At 44.3% G+C, this 18,999-nt stretch overlaps 2 protein-coding genes across 4 annotated transcripts; one reads left to right on the top strand and one right to left on the bottom strand.

Moving 5' to 3' along the window:
• Positions 1 to 4,256: 4,256 nt before the first annotated feature.
• On the top strand, positions 4,257 to 13,836 carry LOC105701550 (orexin receptor type 2-like; the record flags this gene model as incomplete). The annotated part of the gene is made up of 5 exons (XM_012428384.2): positions 4,257 to 4,404; positions 5,771 to 5,989; positions 7,513 to 7,669; positions 8,124 to 8,236; positions 13,207 to 13,836. Coding segments are annotated over 5 exons (867 nt in total), but the record flags the coding sequence as incomplete, so codon positions are not given.
• A 53-nt stretch (positions 13,837 to 13,889) lies between these two features.
• LOC105701549 (protein CASC3) lies at positions 13,890 to 18,738 on the bottom strand. 3 transcript variants are annotated; one of them, XM_012428382.1, is made up of 9 exons: positions 18,462 to 18,738; positions 17,659 to 18,083; positions 17,439 to 17,586; positions 17,201 to 17,346; positions 16,741 to 17,135; positions 16,410 to 16,658; positions 16,308 to 16,340; positions 15,487 to 15,743; positions 13,890 to 15,335 (listed from the first exon to the last, which is right to left on the bottom strand). In XM_012428382.1, the coding sequence occupies exons 1-9, from the start codon at positions 18,558 to 18,560 to the stop codon at positions 14,736 to 14,738; spliced, it is 2,352 nt and encodes a 783-aa protein (XP_012283805.1). In that variant the 5' UTR covers positions 18,561 to 18,738; the 3' UTR covers positions 13,890 to 14,735. The 3 variants fall into 3 exon arrangements, with proteins under 3 accessions (XP_012283805.1, XP_012283804.1, XP_012283806.1); XM_012428381.1 differs by having other exon boundaries at positions 16,308 to 16,658; XM_012428383.1 differs by lacking the exon at positions 16,308 to 16,340.
• Between the last annotated feature and the right edge of the window lie 261 nt (positions 18,739 to 18,999).

Here is an 18,999-nt window from a genome sequence, read left to right as displayed (position 1 = left end):
GAGAGAGAGAGAGAGAGAGAGAGAGAGAGAGAGAGAGAGAGAGAGAGAGTACTTCTGGGGACTATATTTCAAAATAATTTAATATTATTCACACCTCCGGGGCGCTAAGTAAGCGCACCAATATGGCGGCCGCCAGAGACGCCTGATGGAGGATCTATAATTTATTCGCCAACGAGTTTCCGCGTTGGGAACATTTCTCGGAGATTAACAGGCTGCTCTGCGTACGTCGGACGTTTCTTTCCGTGGATATATATGGAATTTGATAAACTGGCCAGGAGCGATCCATCAAACCCCACCGATGGCGAACGAGGCGCGTCGCTTCCGCAGTCTCCTTGCGGCTTATCGATTAGCATCTAGCGATGTCGACGCGTGCGGAGAGTCCGAGGTCGGAGGGCGGCCCTGGTTACAAACTTGTACTCGCATAAACCGGAGGAACTCATTAATCAAGCAGATTAGGCCTTCCACCGCGACGACGGAATGCCGGGTTTCGTTCCGTAATAGCGGAGCACATCCTTATCGCGTCGAGGCCAGATTAGGTTAGGAAGTGACGAGGGCAGCCCTTTAATTTTTGAATATTTAGAGACCTAGCGACACGCTTTTGAAATTTAATTTCATGCAGTTAATTACAACTCTACTTAATTATGTATTTTCCATTTATAGCTGGGAATCATGTCCGCGTTTCGGGAATATTCTCGAAGGCTCTCCGTACGTTTTTGTCCAATTTTTGAAATAAAATGGAAATTATGCCTTGCCCATACGCTTGGAGAACATTTTTCTGATACAATGTGGAGTCTGTCTAATGGCGTGAAAAAGAGAATGCTGTTTCTTGTTTTCCTTTTCTATCGTTTTTTTTCTGTATTTCAATTGTCTTGTCAAGAATATTGTGGAAATTGTCAAGTTTGCATGGTCTGGGGAACACCGTCAAAGAGACGGAGGAGGATTCTCAAACGGGGACATGCTTCGAGGACTGGCCGTCTTCCTCTGGCAAATATTGGCGCTGCGCGCATTAACGTTCGGTCGACTCGAGCGAGCGTTTATATCGCGACCCGATTAATGGCCCACAATGCTATCTTAGGGTTTACGACGCAGGTTGAAAAACGACGCGAATGCAATCGTCGCTTGACGACCGCGCGAAATGGGAGCGATTTCGCGCGCAACGGGGACCAACTAATTGCGACCCAATTGGAATTTAAACCATTGAAAAACCTCGCTCGATATGTGCCGATTGGATAAATCACCGCTTGCTCTATTGGTTATTCCTATAAGAGAAAGCTTCAATCCCTCTTGGCGCGGTCTACGCTAACGACAACATTTTTATTATCAACGAGGTCCTTCGAATTAAAAGTTGTCCAGTCGAAGTCGAGATCGTTCGATATGATCGACGATTCGATACGTAATCTCGACGTTATTCTCATTCTTACGCCCCTCGAAACCGTGAATTATCGCCCCGTGGTTTCAACTCGCGTTTATTTTCACTATAGAGGAATTTTCACCTCGCCGGTTCTTTTTAGAACGAAAGATCAGCCGAACTTCCGCGGCGGAAGCGTGGGCGTAAACGATACCTTGTATTTGTGGAGAGATTTTGCAAAAAGAGACGCTTCACAGGATTATTAACGACCGGTGATGTCGATTTTCAAAAGAAGCGCGCGAGAAGGTAGAGGCGAGATTTTTCGACGGAAACGTCAAGGTGAAAATGTGATTTCGCGAAAGCGCGAGTTTTCAAAATGGCCGCCTGAGGTGCCTCGTCCAAGAGTCTTACCTTCACTGTTGCGACAGTTTCTGCCCTGGAGAACTCCGAAAACTTGCCGAGGAGATGTCGAGAGCAGAGAGCTTTCGGAAAGTTATTCCGGGATTGTATCCTGCTTAAAAATTCCTTGCGACTAAGGCGAAGCCCCGTCGAGATAACGATGGAAATGCTTGGCGTTGGCACAATGGTGCTTCGGCTTTCCAAGGACTTGACTAAAATAAGCAATCGCATGTTCTGCTCCTTGTTGGGCGGAAGATAAAGCCGATAAAGCTACTCCGGTATCCGAGCTGGAAGCGTGTCAATGTCCAGAGGGATTCGTTCCCCGCGAAAGAATGTTTATTGTCCAGCTTCGACCCTACAGGAGCGCGTCCTAACCTAGAAATGCTTTCCAACATCTCCTACCGAAAGCGAGAAATCTCGAATAATCGAATCGAATACATTAAACGATAAGATTGTACCGTTCAAAAAGAAAATAAAAGGAAAACCTCAACATCCACTAATCCTAACCTAGAAATTCAATAGCACAGTATCAGGAAATTCGGTTGAGTTTCGCGCCAAATACATTTAACCGCATACGCGAACGGCACCGAATACTTTACGCCAAACTTCGGCAACATCAATTCGATAAATAGAATTATACTAGGTTTCCCTCGCTTTGAATCATTCTCTGTCGGTCTCGTTAAAACCGAGAATTCAATATTCGAATTTAGCTGGAAGACAAGCTTTTTTTCCAGTTCACGGGGAAGAAAATCTCTGACATCCTGACTTCGGGGGACGGACAAGTACGCGTATAAGTTTTCCTAGCTTTTAGCCGCAACAGTTTTTACGACAGTCCGAAAACAGTCGCCTCGATTTACGAGGCCACGTATCGCCCACCATGGCGCCGGATCCATTTCCCAAGGGCTTCCCCTTTTTTCCGGGGAAATTTAATTTGTTATTCAAATACGTCTCGGGAGGGAACTACGTAACGTAGAGTTGCTCTTTCCCACGAGGTTCGGCCATTCGAGGAGGACGACACGCGTACTCGTTCGTACCTACGTTCGTACATACGTACATGACGACATACGCGGTTTATCGAACGAGCAACCTCGATGTCAAGAGATATTTCACGGGACGCATCTCTCACGGCTCGATCGAGGCCATGAATTTTTCACGAACGTACCTCAACGTTTCTCACGTTTCCGCCCCCGGCCGAAAGAGAAACGCCGGCCGTGTTTGCGGAATTAAAAAAATTCCACCGGCGAGAGCGAGAAACGGCGGAAATGATATTTATATACGAATTTCATCTCGCCCCACTTTTGTCCGAAATGCCAATATTCGCAATTAAATATAGGATATGAAAACTGGAATTAGGAAATAAAACGAGGTAAAAAAAATTACACCGCGAGCGCGCAATCGTTAAAAAAACATTTATGTACGAATTTCATCTCGATATGCTGATATTCGCAATTAAATATAAGATATGAAAACTGGAATTAGGAAATAAAACGAGGTAAAAAAAAATTACACCGCGAGCGCGCAATCGTTAAAAAAGAATTTATGTATGAATTTCATTTCGCCCCATTTTGTTCGAAATGCCGATATTCGCAATTAAATATAGGGTATGAAAGCTGGAATTGTAAAATAAAACGAGGTAAAAAAAAATTCCACCGCGAGCGCGCAGTCGTTAAAAAAAAAATTGATGTACGAATTTCATCGCGCCCCATTTTGTTCGAAATGCCGATATTGGTGATTTACTGTAGAATGTAGAATATAAAATATAAGATATAGAATGTAGAAGCTGGAATTCGGAAATAAAACGTGGCCAGTGCGTTTGATATGTATCCGGAAAGGCCGCACCCTTATCGGCCGTTTTAACGACGCAAAGTTTTTCTTACGTGGGCTCTTTACGGGCAAAGGAAGTAAAAGCGGAATCGCTTCTTCTTTTATTTCCTCCCAGGAAACCTCTCCTGAGAGTTATGTGGGAGATAATATAAAGAAAGGGGCCAGACAAATATCGGGCGAAAATAAATTGACAAATTGAATCGAATACCACCGATGGGTGGATGAAAGGAACGTCTTCCTTCGCCTGGTGTCTTGCAATGTGGATCATTTTTAATAACTTCCTTTATATAGAAAATTAGAGTATTTACATTCCCCCCCATCGTGAGGCACGATAACTGCATTGCAAATAAAGAAAGAATGTGTTATCACGCCAAAGAAATATTTTGTTAATTCAACGAATAATTATTTGACTGGAATGAATTCCAATAAATCCGATGCAACGTTTCTTCTTAATTGTATATATTAATTTCAATTAATTATTCTTTGAGTTAACGCAACATTTCTTTGGTTCTATACTTTGCATCAGAGTGTATGTATACGTTTTTTTATTATTACTCCGTGAGGAATAATTATAACGAAATGTTTTTATCATCTCATCGTATATCATTGATTCACCGTGAAATGTCCCATAAAAAAATCGGCGAAAAATCCCGGTTGTTAAAAAATCATTTGGTTTATGTTGCAGACGGTGTCAGTGAGCGTGAGCATCCTGACGTTAACGTTCATTTCGATTGATCGATGGTACGCAATATGCTTCCCGCTGAGATTCAAATCCACCACCGGGCGAGCGAAAACGGCCATAATCGTCATCTGGGTGATCGCATTCCTATTCGGTAAACGAAACGCACAATCCGCTCGTTGTATCCCCCGATTTACGAGAAGAATTCCATTTTACGCCCTCCGTCGAAAAGACTCCTCGAGAGAGAAAGATAGTCGAGGATATCGAACGATCCTTCGCCTCGACGAGTCACTTTCCCACGAATCATCCCACGTACATTTATCGCGTGCTGTCCTATGCACGCAATGCACCTGTACGTATAATCAGTGCGTCAGGTGTAATAAAGAATCGATGCGAGCACCGCGAATCCCAGTAACGTCTTAATAAACATTTTATACTGCAGTATTCTTTTACGTAATTTTTTTAAGACAGAAACACCGTGGAATGGAAAATACAGGCGACCGAAATTTACGATTTGCCTTTAACACAATTGCGACCGCTGACGTGAATTCACGTATTTTTCTATTGTAAAGTTCTAGTTCGTAAAGTTCTATTCCTTATTGCCGCTGACGTGAATCAGGTCCTTTAACGATACAAGTTTGCGGCAACCAGTTTATGAATTTCATTATTTTCCCCGGTACTCAGTATTTGAAACGGAAAAAATTTGCCGCTCGCGAATGTGTCATGGTGATATGAAAGTGTCATATATACATACCAAGAAGTCAAAATATTGATAAAACTTTTCTCCAAACTGGGTGCATCGAATCACGTAACACTACAGCACGTGATTATGAAGGCCTTAAGACGCGATGTTCGTAAAATTTCATTTTTCGAACAAGAATAGTCTTTTTGGTACTGGTTCGAGATAAACAGAATTTTTTTTTTTAATTAAATTTCACGAGCATCGCGTTCTTCCTTACGGCCTCCATAAGATCGTTAAAAATAATTGCAGACATTCCTTACAATTTATGCATACACCGGGGTGGAAAATAAGATTGAAAAGAAATTCATTTACGAGGTATCTTCGATTTTTCTATACTACTTTCCCTAACTCTTGTCAAGGAATCAAGGTCAAGAGATAAAGCATACCAGCGTGACAATTATTCTAGTATGTCTGTGCATTGATTCCGTAATCACTCCTGCAATCAGTTTGATTCCATTTCCGGAGATAACTGGTATTTCAACCGTGCATGTCAGCGTGAATAACTCATCGATATTCCATCGTTAGAGGGATGGATTCGAGAAGGTGAAGCGAGATACCCTCTTTTCTATTTCTTTCTTAAATTTTCTTTCTCTTCCCAGGAAAATCGTTCTCTCAGTAATCCGAAAAATCACGCGAAATAACTCCTCGAGCTGCCGTGGAATTTCCATGAAGAATTCCTCCCCGACCTAGGGAAGATTTATCCGGGAGATGTTTTACCCTTTTTTATTTCTACGAGGATAGTGTATTATGGTGGTAATGGATTTTTCCGATTTTCTAGACATCCCGGACTTGCTGGTCTTGCAGACGGTACCGAGGCCGCTGCGGGTAAAGACCATCCTCTTCACGCAATGTGCACCATCCTGGAGTCCACGGAGCACCATGATCTTCACCGTGACCAAGTTGATCTTGCTCTACACGGCCCCCTTGATTTTTATGAGCATCGCCTACTGGCAAATTGTCAAAGTCCTATGGAGAAGCGACATTCCTGGACACAACCGTAAGTCCCGAGGACTTCCTGAACGCCCCCCAGAGCGTCTAGAGATCCTTTCTTACAATATCGTTATCGGAATGGCGAAAAGTCGTTACGAGGGGTCTGAACCGTGGAAAATGATGGAAAATGATGGAAAATGATGGAAAATGATGGAAAAAGCTTGAGAAGCAAAGATTCCCTCTCTTATCGTTAAATAGAATGCGCAGATAGGCGATAAGAGCGATCGATCGGCGCTCGGAACAACAAAAGATGGACCGCACAATGCGTCGTTCATTGTTTGACGACCGACGCACGTGGCACTTGTGCACCTACGTATGCACAAAGTGCACGTCAAAAGCCAATGAATTGTGTAACGAATCCGTAGATTTAATCGTTAACTCCTGACCTCGCCGTGTTTCTTGAAGAGGCGGCATGGCGTCCTAACCTAGACAATCTTCTGAAGCACCCTTCAAGCGAGGCAGAACCCATAAGACGCGGAGAACGTACTTCCACTTCTCGCGAAATTTACGGCTCTAGATAAACGTGCTCTTCTTGCACGAAAGGGTTCTGCATCGCTTCGGCATGTTTAAACTGAAAAACGCGGCGTAAAAAAAAGTAAATGTGTGCCGAAAGAAATCCAAAATTGGAGATTTCGCCAAGAAGCAAAATTTTGCAAATGGAGATTTGGCGATGGATAAAAAATGATTCCGGAGGAAGGTCTTCGTGGAGACTGCGAGGAAGAAGAAAAATTTTTCAAATGTAAATTTTCGGATGGGATAAACAATTTGTCTGAACGAAGGGAGGTCTTTGCGGAGACTTTTCGAGGGATCAGAAATTTTACAAACGAAGATCTTGGGGTCAAAATCGATTTTTCAAGGGGAACTCCGATGATAGCGTCGACGTTTTTTGTATTTTTCCCGAAAGCTGTGTATTCATTTTGGACGTAGATAGAGGAACCCGAGGTGAGACCCGAGATGAGAGAATCGCGAGGAAAAGGGAAGGAAAAAAAAGATAGGGTAGGCTCCGTAGATTTTTGTTTACCCTTTATGGCCGACACGTATTCTCGGTAAATATAGCACGGGAGGACCTCCGAGGCCGCGCGAGTCCTGGAAGGAGGAGAATTGCGTTTCTGCGGGGAAGGTTTGAGAAGGGTCGAAACCTGGGGTCGAAGAAATCCTACGGGGAATGGTATCGATTAGACGTATCCCTTTCTGACGTATCGCGATTAGTGTTCGTGCCGGAAATTGAGCCCTTCGGGCGTGAAGTTCGACCGGACAGCTCCTCGGGTACACTTCCTCGGCATCATGGACGAACGACTTCGTCTAGAAATTGGGGGTCAACATACATCGAACTCAAGTTACTATTGAACTTCAGACCCGTGGACGGAATGTCTAAGGAAGTCCGATCGAGTCGAGCTCTGAAAGATCAACTCTACGATTCGTGACTCGCGAATCTCGAATCTCAAAGTTTATCAGGCACGGATTCGCCTTTGATCGGCGAGACAAATCAGATAAATGGGAGAAAACGAGATGAATTCTGGTATTTTCCAGTGAGCGCCAGGGTGTGCCAAGCAAACGGGATCATCCCCGGCGGCGGGAACCCAGAGGGACAGCTAAGGTCCCGGAGGAAAGCCGCCAAGATGTTGGTGGCCGTCGTTCTGATGTTCGCCATTTGTTATTTCCCGGTGCACCTGTGGTCCATCCTCAGGTAACCGGGAATGTCCCCATATCTGATAAATTTTGAAAACTAACGCGGTTTGCACGCCAAAAGACTTAAACGGCAAATTAAGGCGACACGAAAGTCATACGAAAGCAACAATGGCCTCGTTTACATTTTCCTCGGAACTGATTGTATCGAATCGTTTGAACATTTACTACGTGAATGCGAAGGCCTTAAGGAAGGTCTTGATCCTCATGAAATTCATTCTTTTCTGTATAAAGAATTTTTTTTACTAATAATTATGTTTCATCGGTCAACCTTAAGGCCTGAATATTCATGTGAAAATTCAAAAGTCGTTATGTTTTTATGTTTTATGAAGGAGTGACCCCTTGGTTGTTACTTTTCTATCGCCTTAAATGCTTTTTTAAGCATTTGCGACTATCGATTGCATTTGTGCCTATCGATTGCCTCCTCTGCTGACTAAATGACGACTAAATTTCAGGGAGACCGTCGACCTGCCGGACAATCAGCTGACGACCTCCGTTAGCCTCCTGGCTCACTGGCTGTGCTATGCAAACAGTGCGGTTAATCCCCTGATCTACAACTTCATGAGCGGTAATTTGCATCTGGGCCTCGAGTACGGGAGATCGGGTACAATTGTAACACCGGTAATAAGCAAGCCCGATGTTTACAGAAAAAAATCGGCGAGACTGCTTACGCATGTGCAAATGTTAATTTAATTGTGACAAAGGCGACACACGTCGCTATATATTACAATATACTTCCACAACGGACGTCACAACGACAAACGTCGAAACGACGCTCGTATGGCCTTTTAGGCAAAATGAAAAAGAAAATTTAACATTTTTACAAATGTACCCGATATCCCATCATATAATTACCCCACGTTACGATCGTACCTTGCAAGTTCTTTTTTAGCGCGTTTACAACGGGGGATGTTAAGGTGACATGCAAAGTAGAGTCAATTACGTCTCGTTTGTGAAACTTCTCCGACCTGGGTGTACCGAATCGTTTGAAACTTCACAACGTGAATACGGAGTCTATAAGTAAGGTCCCTACACTCATGAAATTTCAGTATTCTAAAGATTTCATTATAGACATTTATTAAATTTTGTATTAAAGATTGAAATTTCATGGGCATGAGAACCTCGAGTCCTCGCCTCTTCGATCCTCATTTAATCCCGTCCCACGTAAACGCGTCTGTCGGATTTACTAACACGGAAGGTATCTCAGGTCGATCTCTCCGATTTGATTTCTTTTATAATATGTTATAGTAGACTGAAAACTAAGCGACACGTATTTTTTTTTATCTGCCATTAAACACTTTAAGGGGGTGAAACCATCATCCAAAGTAAGGCCTGTGAGGGGTGGCTCACCCCTTAATTTTTTTTTCTGTAATTGAGATTTTATCCGTAAAGACCGTAATTCTCCGTAAGGACGTATATCAATTCTGGATCTTTCTTTGTTTCCAAATCGGCAGAAATGGATGTCAATTCGGGATGGATTTATTTCCCGTGGTTGGGAATAATGCTCGGGAAAAATCTACGTTTATGTTAAGGGAGGTCGCGTTGTAACGGCGCTGTTAAAATAACGAAGACCTCTAATAGTAATTCCTTTCGCGGCGTGACAATGGCTTTTGCGAGCTCTCGATCCGCTTCTGATTTTCGAACAATTCGCTGAATCCTTTATGTTAAGCAATGCCCAGCAGCGTATCGCGCCTTTCGCAGAGTCGCGCACTCGTGAGGTCTGAATAATATAAGCTAAAATAGAAAACGAGGTCGAAACCTCGAGCTGGCGAGAACGCGGCTCGAATATATCCGTGCGAATGCACTCTGGAAACTGTGAGAAAAAAAAAAAGGAGTATTAACGACTGCATTTCATGACGAGCGCCCTTTCCCGTAAATGTCAACGCGTGTGCTCGCCACTCCTGCAAATGTGCCCGGGAATAAAAAATTCCCCCCTATACTTATATCTACTCATGTAGAAATCCCGACCAATCGGTGTATGTATTTTTTTCTTAATATTTGCCAATTGAGGGAAGATTCTCGGTAGAGCGAGTCCAGCTAACAATTCTGTCCTGTACTTCTCTGTTTGTGTATAAATCGCATTCACGGTCTATACATATTCACTACTTAACATTTGATCATTGAATACGATGTAACCAGGAAGGATTCTCAGTAGAACGAGTCAAGCAATGGCCAGACGATAAATTAAAGTGGAATTATTTCCGCGTAATGAAAAATTCCGGGCGTATCGATTTACTTTTTTTATTTCTGCTTTTTTTTTTTTTTTCTAAGATATGATTTATCTCGCAACTACATCCAGGAAATAAATTAAAGTGGAATTATTTCCGCGTGATGAAAAATTGCGGGAGTATCGATTTATTTTTTTATTCCTATTTTTTTTTCTAAGATTTGATTTATCTCGCAACTATATCCAGGAAATAAATTAAAGTGGAATTATTTCCGCGTGATGAAAAATTGCGGGAGTATCGATTTATTTTTTTATTTCTATTTTTTTTTTTTTTTTTCTAAGATATGATTTATCTCACAACTATATCCAGGAAAAAATTCACTCCTATAGTTAGTTACTTGTGTGCACATAGTAAAGGGCAACAAGTGCAGGTTTCCAGTAGAACGAGTCGCGCAGTGGTCAGACGCGATATCATTAAGGCGGTTTTATTTCCTCGCGGTGAAAAATTGCGGAAATATCCCTCTCCCATTTCGGATATGTTTTATCGCTCGTAGAGGAACGCTCTCGCGGGACGATGGTATAAACGAAATGGCGATACATCTCCTAAAGTAATTTTTGCTATCGCACGTGAGCTGAAATCGTAACGAGAACTTTCCCCTCGAAATGGTCTTAATTTCGCGTTACGTCCTGAAATAGAAGACGCAACTAGTGGTATGAAAATTTCCGAATGTCAGGAATTTTCCGGCACCCTTGGCGCGTTGTCTGACTTTCCCTCGATAATACTACTCGTCTGGCTCGTCACTTTCCATCATCACTATGCAAATGTACTATATGCACCGAGATAAAAAAAGGACAAATTCCGCGAGCCAAAGAAATATTATTTTAATCCCACGAATAATTGACTTCACTTAATTCAAATAAATTGCCGCAATTCCAAACGCCGCGTCCGATTTATTCCAGTCAAATAAATTAGTCTTCGAATTTCGGAAATGTTTCTTTGGCAGTGTTAATGAAGAAAAATGTGTTTCGCCGGCTAAATGAAATTTTTTACTCTCAATGTACATGTGTTCCCTCGTTATTTTTGAATTATAAATATGTACACCTCCACGGGTAGGGATGACAATTTTCCGCGTTCCGGTATTTTGTGGGATTTTCACCTCTCAGGTGACATCTCAGCGCTGTATGACATTTCCTGGCAGTACTACCGACCTGTCACTTTCCATCACACTCGCTCTTTGCAATCTTCTCTCGCATCTACAAAGTATACTTTGCACATATGTACATCCTAACATGAGTAAATAGCTCGCCTTGCAATTTTGTTAAAAGGGCGCCCGCTCTCTCGCAACTCGTTACGCAAAACCGAGTCTACGATTCTAGTGAAGTCGCAACATCTCGGGCGAACTCTCGAATTCGACACTTTTTATTTACAAATAGTACTCTTAGAGTGTGCTCTAAGGAGAATAGCACTCTTAAGGTGACGCGGAAGTGGCGCCAAAGAGGTCTCCTTTGTCTCTCTTTTCTCTGAACCGAATGGTTTGAAACATTTTTTTTTTCCATAAATTATGAAATTTCTAGGGCTTTCTCCGAACCGAATCGTTTGAAACCATTTTTCTTATAAATAATGAAATTTCAACGGTGTCAGGACCTTCTCCACATTCACGGTGTAAAAAGTTTTAAACGTTTCGGTGCACTCGATTTGGGGTAAAAAAGTTTCACGAACGATTGGTCCTTCAGATTTGCTACTTTTACATCCTCGTAACGCAAAGGATATGTTTATTGCAATCTGTGCCATTTTAAGGCCCTTCCCGCGGGTATTAGATTTATTTTCCGAAACGGCACGTGTAACAATTGAGACGCATTATTTGGTCGAGCAAGTCAAACAGATCTCTCCGCTGAGTGGAACTGGGATTTAATAATCCGCCGATAAAACAAACCAGGACGAGCCTTGTTCCGGGACCGAATCCGACCGGCAAATCGGAACTCTGTCGTCGCTGTTCCGTCGAAATAAAACTGGGAGTATTTCAATCGCAAAGCCAAGCGGAGCACTCTCGAAAGCCGGACTTTCCTTCGACAAGTAAAACATCCGTAATATCCGTTGTCGTCGATCAAAGTCGGCTCCGTGCAAATAACCCGGAAAATGTTAACCCTTTGCCCTCAAAGTTATACTCGCTGCACCGTCAGAAAACATTTCGACGTCTCGGGCCCCTTTTAAATTCAAACCTACGCTAAAACGTAAAATGTTCACCATAAAGTTTGTTTAACATACCAGTTTTGTAAAGATTTTCCCGTTTTTATAAATTAGGGGTACTCATAAGTAATCAATTTTTTGGACGTAGAAAACACCTCTTTCAAAATAATTGATTACTTCTGGGTGCCCCTAATATATACATTTACCTCGTAACACCTTAACGGAGCATGGATTAATATTGAAAATGGCGGTCGCAGCATTGGGACTCGTTAATTCCGGTTTAATAAATATTTTTACGTTTTAATTCATAAAATCCTTTCGTATCACCTTAACGGAGCATGGATTAAAATTGAAAATGGCGGCCGCAGCGTTGGGACTCGTTAATTCCGGTTTAATAAATATTTTTACGTTTTAATTCATAAAATTCTTTCGTATCACTTTAACGAAGCATGGATTAAAATTGAAAATGGCGGCCGCGGCGTTGGGACTCGTTAATTCTGGTTTCCAGGTAAGTTCCGGCAGGAGTTCCACCGCGCGTTCCTGGATTGCTCGTCGGGTCCGATGAACGAAGGGATCGGGGACCGGAGGTCGACCATGCCCAGCAATTTCGGCCTGACGAGCAACCGTGGGACCCACGGCCTGACTTTTCGCACGGAATCGTTACGGGAACCTCGGCAGATAATTAAGGACCGAGCTAACGAGGGCCAACCCGAAAACGCGCCGCTCGCCCTCGAGTAGGGGTAAGTGCCCTTAATGTGCAAATCGAGGGAGAGAAGGATCTTATCGCCTGCGTTGCGTAAATTCGATTAAAATCTAACGAGGCCTTTGCACGAGAACAAAATGGCGGACGTACCTTTCAATTTGCGACAGAGAATTAATAAGGATTAATGGACGATGTATAACGACGGTAAATTCCGCAGAATGTAATACAGCTCGTCGGAACAATTTTCGATTTAATTCCTGACCTCGCGTCTCCGTTAGGGATTTTTTCGATAAATTTTTACTTCAGAGATTGCCTCAACAAATGCGATTTTAATTGCTCCTTCACAATGGCGCCTTAATACCTCGTGGGATCTCGCAGTATTTTTTCACCGCTAACGCGTTGGATTATACATTCGGAATAAATAATCTCCACGCAAGTAATGTACAGGTTGATTAATGGCGTTCCTTTTCATCCTTGCAGGTAAATTTCGGAAGGAGTTCAAGCGCACTTTCTGCTGTACTCGAGATGGAAGTCCCCATAGACGAAGACCGTACACTTTCACGGACGTCTCGAATGCCCATGGCCCTCGAGGAAACCTCCTTACAAGGTCCCTCCACATGGTGACCATTAACAACAACAACATCAGACAAACAACCGAAGTGATCCCTCTGAGCGCAGTGACAAATTCAGAGAACGACAAGCGCGAATAGTATAAACGAATGAATAATTTTCTTACAAAGGTCTCTTCTATCACGACAGAGAATAAGCTCCTCGAGCCCTCTCCTTATTTATATATTTATGAATATTGCAATAAATGGTATTTAACGTAAACTTATGGATACAAGCCAGGGTCTGCTCCTGCCCCGATTAAATGATTTCAGAGGATCGAGTCGTTAGATCATTAGCAATGATTAAGAAAAAAAAAAAGAAGAAAGTGCGCGTTCATTTGTACGAACAATGTTGCAAAGTAGATAGCATTGTCACGCGAAGGTGTTCACAATGAAATCCAGAAATCACGAGCGTTACTAATCACCTGTAACTCGGTACATCGATCATTTACAAAGTGTATAACCGAGGATGAAAATAAATATTCAGATTACTCCGCGGCATTTGCGATTACATTATCAGAGGTGGAGCGGAATTATCTCGAAGAATCGGAAGCGTCAGCTGAAATGTTTTATTCATCCCTACGTCTTATTCAATTACGATACAAATGTATTTGTACACAAGACAGTGGGTTGTTTAAAATGGCCCTTAGATCGTGTTATTTACAGTGACGATGTTGAGAAACCCCGTGAGCTAATAAAGGCTCCAACTTTTCCTACTATTCGTAATCTAAAAAGCGAATTATGCAGGATCGACTGTCTAATACACGTTACAGCTAATATTAATTAACTATTCCGTATATTTCAGAAATGGTTGAGACAGTAACCGGAATCGTTTAATCGTCAGCAGCTGGCAAGAAGAGAGAGATAAAGAGGTACAACACTAAGTAATAAGACGAGGTCGCAGTTTTAATATTATTTACTGTTTACAAAAAAAAAAAAAAAGAAGAGAGGAAGTCTCGGTTGAATCGTTGGCGTGAATATCCTCAACGTGCATTAACAAATCAAACGTATGTATCTCACATTGATTACTTAGCAGCACCGTCCCATCAAGTTCCGAATTAAACTAACTCGAGTTACAAAGCAACCGCTACGCGTCCATCGGGTGCGTAGAAGAGCCGACAGGTCGACGATTAGGATGCTCCTTAAGACAGTGATTTCGCGTATAAATATTCGAAACGACGAGGGTTAACGAGTCGCTAGAAATGAAGAGAAACCTAATGCATCATCGCCCAGTCTCAACGACCTCCAGGTGGCGGGCCCACCGCAAGAGAAACCGTTTTAAAGGCCACCCTAAGGACGACCGGAACGATAAGTAATCCCGAACAAGGTCGTCGCGAGTCTTACGGCCGACGTACCGTCGCTTTACAAGTAGTTACAAGTGTTAATATAATATAACTAAAGCTAGGCAGCAGCCTCCTCGACGACGTTGCTCTCGAGGACGGCGTTCTCGACTCTCGTCAGCTCAGACTCGCCACTGTCGACGATGAGGTCGGCCTTCACGGAAGCTACGCTTTCCACATCAACGACATCATCTGGAAGCTTATCGTCCGGAGTAGGGACATCACCATCCACGACAGTGCCCTCCTTGGGTGTTTCTACGACCGCTTCCTCAACGTCTAGAACTTCCACCGTGCCCTTTTCCTCCTCGAGTTCAACGGAAGGAACGACGACGTCGTCCCGAAGTTCCGCGACGTCTTCCAACGGCACTTCCTGCCGTACATCGCAGTCGACCTGGTCGACATCCTCGACTTGGGGGACACCTTCGAAAGCGTTCGTCTTGTCGTCCTCTACGCGCTGAGCGTTGCCGGGCTGTACGATCTGTTGCTGAGCGCTTCGTCCTCTTCCTCTGCTGCTGTGATTCTGATTATCCGGCGGTGGTAGAATCGGAATCGCTGCCTTGGGTCGTCTCAGCAGAGAGGCTTGCTGCTGTTGCTGAGAGGGACTGTAGTAAGTGCAGCCCTGGGGCTGAAACAACTCTTGCGGCGGTGGAGGCCCCTGCGGCTGGTCAAAGTGGAAAAATCGTAAAATTAAGCGGTACAAAACAATGTAAAATCAACGTGGACGTATAATCAATGTTAAGTAGATGTGAAATATACGTGATGTAGATGTTAAGTAGATATAAGACGTATGTAAACAATATTAACGTAGCTACCTGCACCGCCGGAGTGAATCCTTGATAGCCTTGGTAGTTAGGTTGGAAGGTCGGCCCCGTTGGACCCGGCACGTAATTGATTATGCTGGGTGGGGCGGTTTGCGGGGGTATAAATTGCGGGGGAGGTACCAGGAATGGCGGCGGTGCATAATTCGCTGGCTGACCACCGGGAGGGATCGGAATAACTGGCTGACCAGCCATGGGAGCCGCCGGAGCAGGGACGGGTGGAGTCTGCTCGAAGTGGCCTGGCGGATATGCTGAAAATTTGAGGAAAACTCTGAGCAATCTCCGACAAAGGCACCGCACTATGCAACGAGATCGGCTGTGCACAACTTCCTCAGGGAAATGGAACTTTGCATCCTTCGTCTCATACAAAACTACCATATCTCGTACTTCCTACACCGATGCACTTTAATTCCATCGCTTGACATTCAATTCATTTAATATTCACTCTCTAGCCGGAGATACTTCTAATATTAATGGACGTCTTTTAGTCATTTAGCGAATACGGTTAAAGCGCGTAAAGATGCGTATTTAAAGTAAAATTCAAATGGGACACTTCCATTCTCAGTTCTACCCAGCCGATCCATGTACCAAAGTATTCAGAAGTTCCATAGAAGCCCAGATTCTGTGTCAGTTCGTTGCTCTAAAAGTTGGCTGAGGAGCCAGAAGTAAAATTAACAGATGGAGAAACGATGACAGCGCCGCCATCCGTTGGCTAGTGTACTATCGAGCATCAAACCTCCATATCCTTTTGGGCTTCCATGGGAATTCCTGAATTCTCTCCATATATCATCCATAGGATTCTGAGCAAATCTTACCCTGCGAGTCTAACACACTCCTTGAATTTCCGGCTAAGAATGCGTGCACGTAATTTAAGTTAGTGACAGTGGCGGACGCGTCAGTTTGTGTCGTCTCACTACCTTGAGGAGGATAATATCCGTGCTGTCCGTGTTGGGGCTGGTAAGTCGGTTGAGCGGGTCCCTCGGGAATGGTCGGTCGACGAAGACTCGAGTATCGTTTCGGTCTGCTTCCGGCAGCGTCCGGTTGGGGCTGCTGCTGTGGTGGTTGCTGTTGCTGCTGATGCGGCTGCTGTTGCGACTGCTGTTGCTGCATTCGCGGCGGAATAGAGTTTGGTCGCTGCTGACTAGTGGACTGGGCGTAGAAGTTTTCTGAAAGGACGACGCTACGTTAAAAATAAATCCCCGGATATTTTGTATTGTCAAAGATAGTAGAAACTCGAAGGATGCGCACTGTTTTGTCTACCGCCTTGATGGAACGTCGTACCCTCGCCAACGTTCATGTGTTTCATCTCGTTTGTTAGCTGCTGTTCGTCGTCGTGTTGACCAGCACCGGTTCGCTTATTTTCCGCAGATATGGGTCCTGCCCCGCGGCCTTTCGGCTTAGTTTCCATCGTCCTGTTCGTCATCCCGTTGTTGTTCACGTTCGCCTTGAAGCCTCGGCCGCGAACTCTAAACCTCGCCGTTCGCATTTGACTTTCGAAATTCGAAATTACGTTCTTCCTATCTACCGAGGACAACGTGTCGCCGCCGCCTACGTTGTTGCCATTGGAGCTGAGATTCTGAGAAGACTTGTTCTCCTTCTTCCAGGCGGGGTTGGTCGGTTCGTTCGGAGACTTGTTCTCGTTTCTGAAGTTGATCATGAAGTTAGAGATAATTCACTGCTGGTCTTTGAACCAGTACTCGTTACTTACATGTGCTGGTGATTCGCTGTAACATTGCTCTTCGGCTTAGAATTGTCGTTCTGCGAAAGGGAGATATTCTGAGCCTTGTTCTGCGACTTGCTTTTATTGTACCAGGCGGATGAGATCACAGGCTCCTCGGCCCCAGTGGGAGTCTTCTGCGAATAATTATTTAATTTTGTATATGGTTATTATAGGGAATTCAAAGAGCAACACGATGGAAATTAATTATGAAATTAGTATAACATACCTCTGTGTTTGAAATCAATGCAGGGAATTCTTCTCCAGTTTTGTTGATCCTCCTGTTACCCCCCTTTCCTGTAGAGGTTGCGGTAGCAGGAGTCTTTCCATAAGCATCCTCGTCCTCCCAATTACGAGTGTACTTGTTGGGTCCTCGTCTGTCGATAACGTTCAGGTTAATATATCATCTAGTTCAATACCTGTGCTACGAGTACAGGCGGAGTACTGACCCATATCTCCGTCTTCTTCTTGCTCTAGGTGGACCCTCTTCGTTTCTTATATCGTAACCGTAAACGGCAATTAGTTCTTCGTGGCTCTTCGGTGCCTGCTCGTCGTCGTTGTACCTGTCGTGATTCCACTTGTCCTCCTCGTCCTTCCACACCTTCTTCTCCTTTGTTTCTCTCTCATTCTGCACTTCGACGGTAGTGTTAGCTACTTCATCCGCAGTTCTGTCATCGTGCTCGTAGAACGTTCCCCTCTTCGGAATGTATTGCGGATTTCGTCTATCCTCGTCGTCGTCGAGCTTCCTCGGTGGCTTGTCCTCTTCTTGGCCATCTCCACTTTCACGAGGAGCACCCTCTTGAGACTCAGCTTCAGTGTCGCTATCGCCAGTCTCGTATTCCGAGTCCGGATGGTCCTCGGTCTGTTCATTGCTCTGAAACCAAAGAAAACAGGTAGTCACAAAAAAACCATTGCTTCAAATCAGTGTACGTTTCGCTCGTCTCGGTCCCTTGAATGTCATTCCATTGATTCACGGTACCAGCCTCGATATTCCAAAATATCCACTTTGTATTCTATCTGAAACGAGGTCAAAGATCATTACCTTACATCATCTGAGATTCTGACTAATCAAGACCGTGAAATCTGTCTCGAGTTGTGGATTTTCTGACCTTAATGGCCCTAAACCTTCGACCTCGATTCCGGAAACCTGTCCAGCGTCAATGCTCGTCCAAAGCACATTTTAGCGAGGAACGCGTACATTTTTTCATCGCTTCGGAGTCGTTTCGTCCTGGAACTGGAAATAGGTCCTTACCTGGACATCCTTCGAGACGTTGAGCTCTTCGTAGGAGTCCGAGAGATCGTCCGAGCCCCCGGACTGGTGGGACTTTCGACGGCGCCTCGTATCCGACATGTTACCTCTGCCCGGAGCGGGTCTTTGAGACGGAGGGCGTTGCTTTAAGCTTCTTCAAGAGCCTCCAACGAGACGGCCGTAACCTCCAGGCAAAACCGGATCGTCTTCGCCTAACCACCGTCGCGAACGGCCGCGAGAACCCACGAGATTCGCGAACCATTCACGGACGTTGCACCGCTGATTTTACTGGATTTCTACGCCACTGTTCTCGCGCACCAACTCTCCATCAGCCAAGAGTCCCACTAAATGCGTCGGGTGTCACACAGCGCGGCGCGTCGATGCGTCGAGAACAAATAACCAATCAGAAGCGGTGCTCGAGATAAGCGTGATTCTGATTGGCTGACGTCTTCGATACGACGACGCGCCGTGCTCTATGTAACACCCGACGTTGTCAGTCGGACTCTGGCTTCACTCGGACGGTGATGTATCAGCTTTTAGG

This window comes from Orussus abietinus, unplaced genomic scaffold, assembly GCF_000612105.2.
Source record: "Orussus abietinus isolate OABI.00-Male unplaced genomic scaffold, Oabi_2.0 scaffold650, whole genome shotgun sequence".
Classification (NCBI taxonomy): Eukaryota; Metazoa; Arthropoda; class Insecta; order Hymenoptera; family Orussidae; genus Orussus; species Orussus abietinus.
The sequence above is the reverse complement of the archived record's forward strand: the minus strand, read 5'-3'. Positions and strand labels throughout refer to the sequence as shown.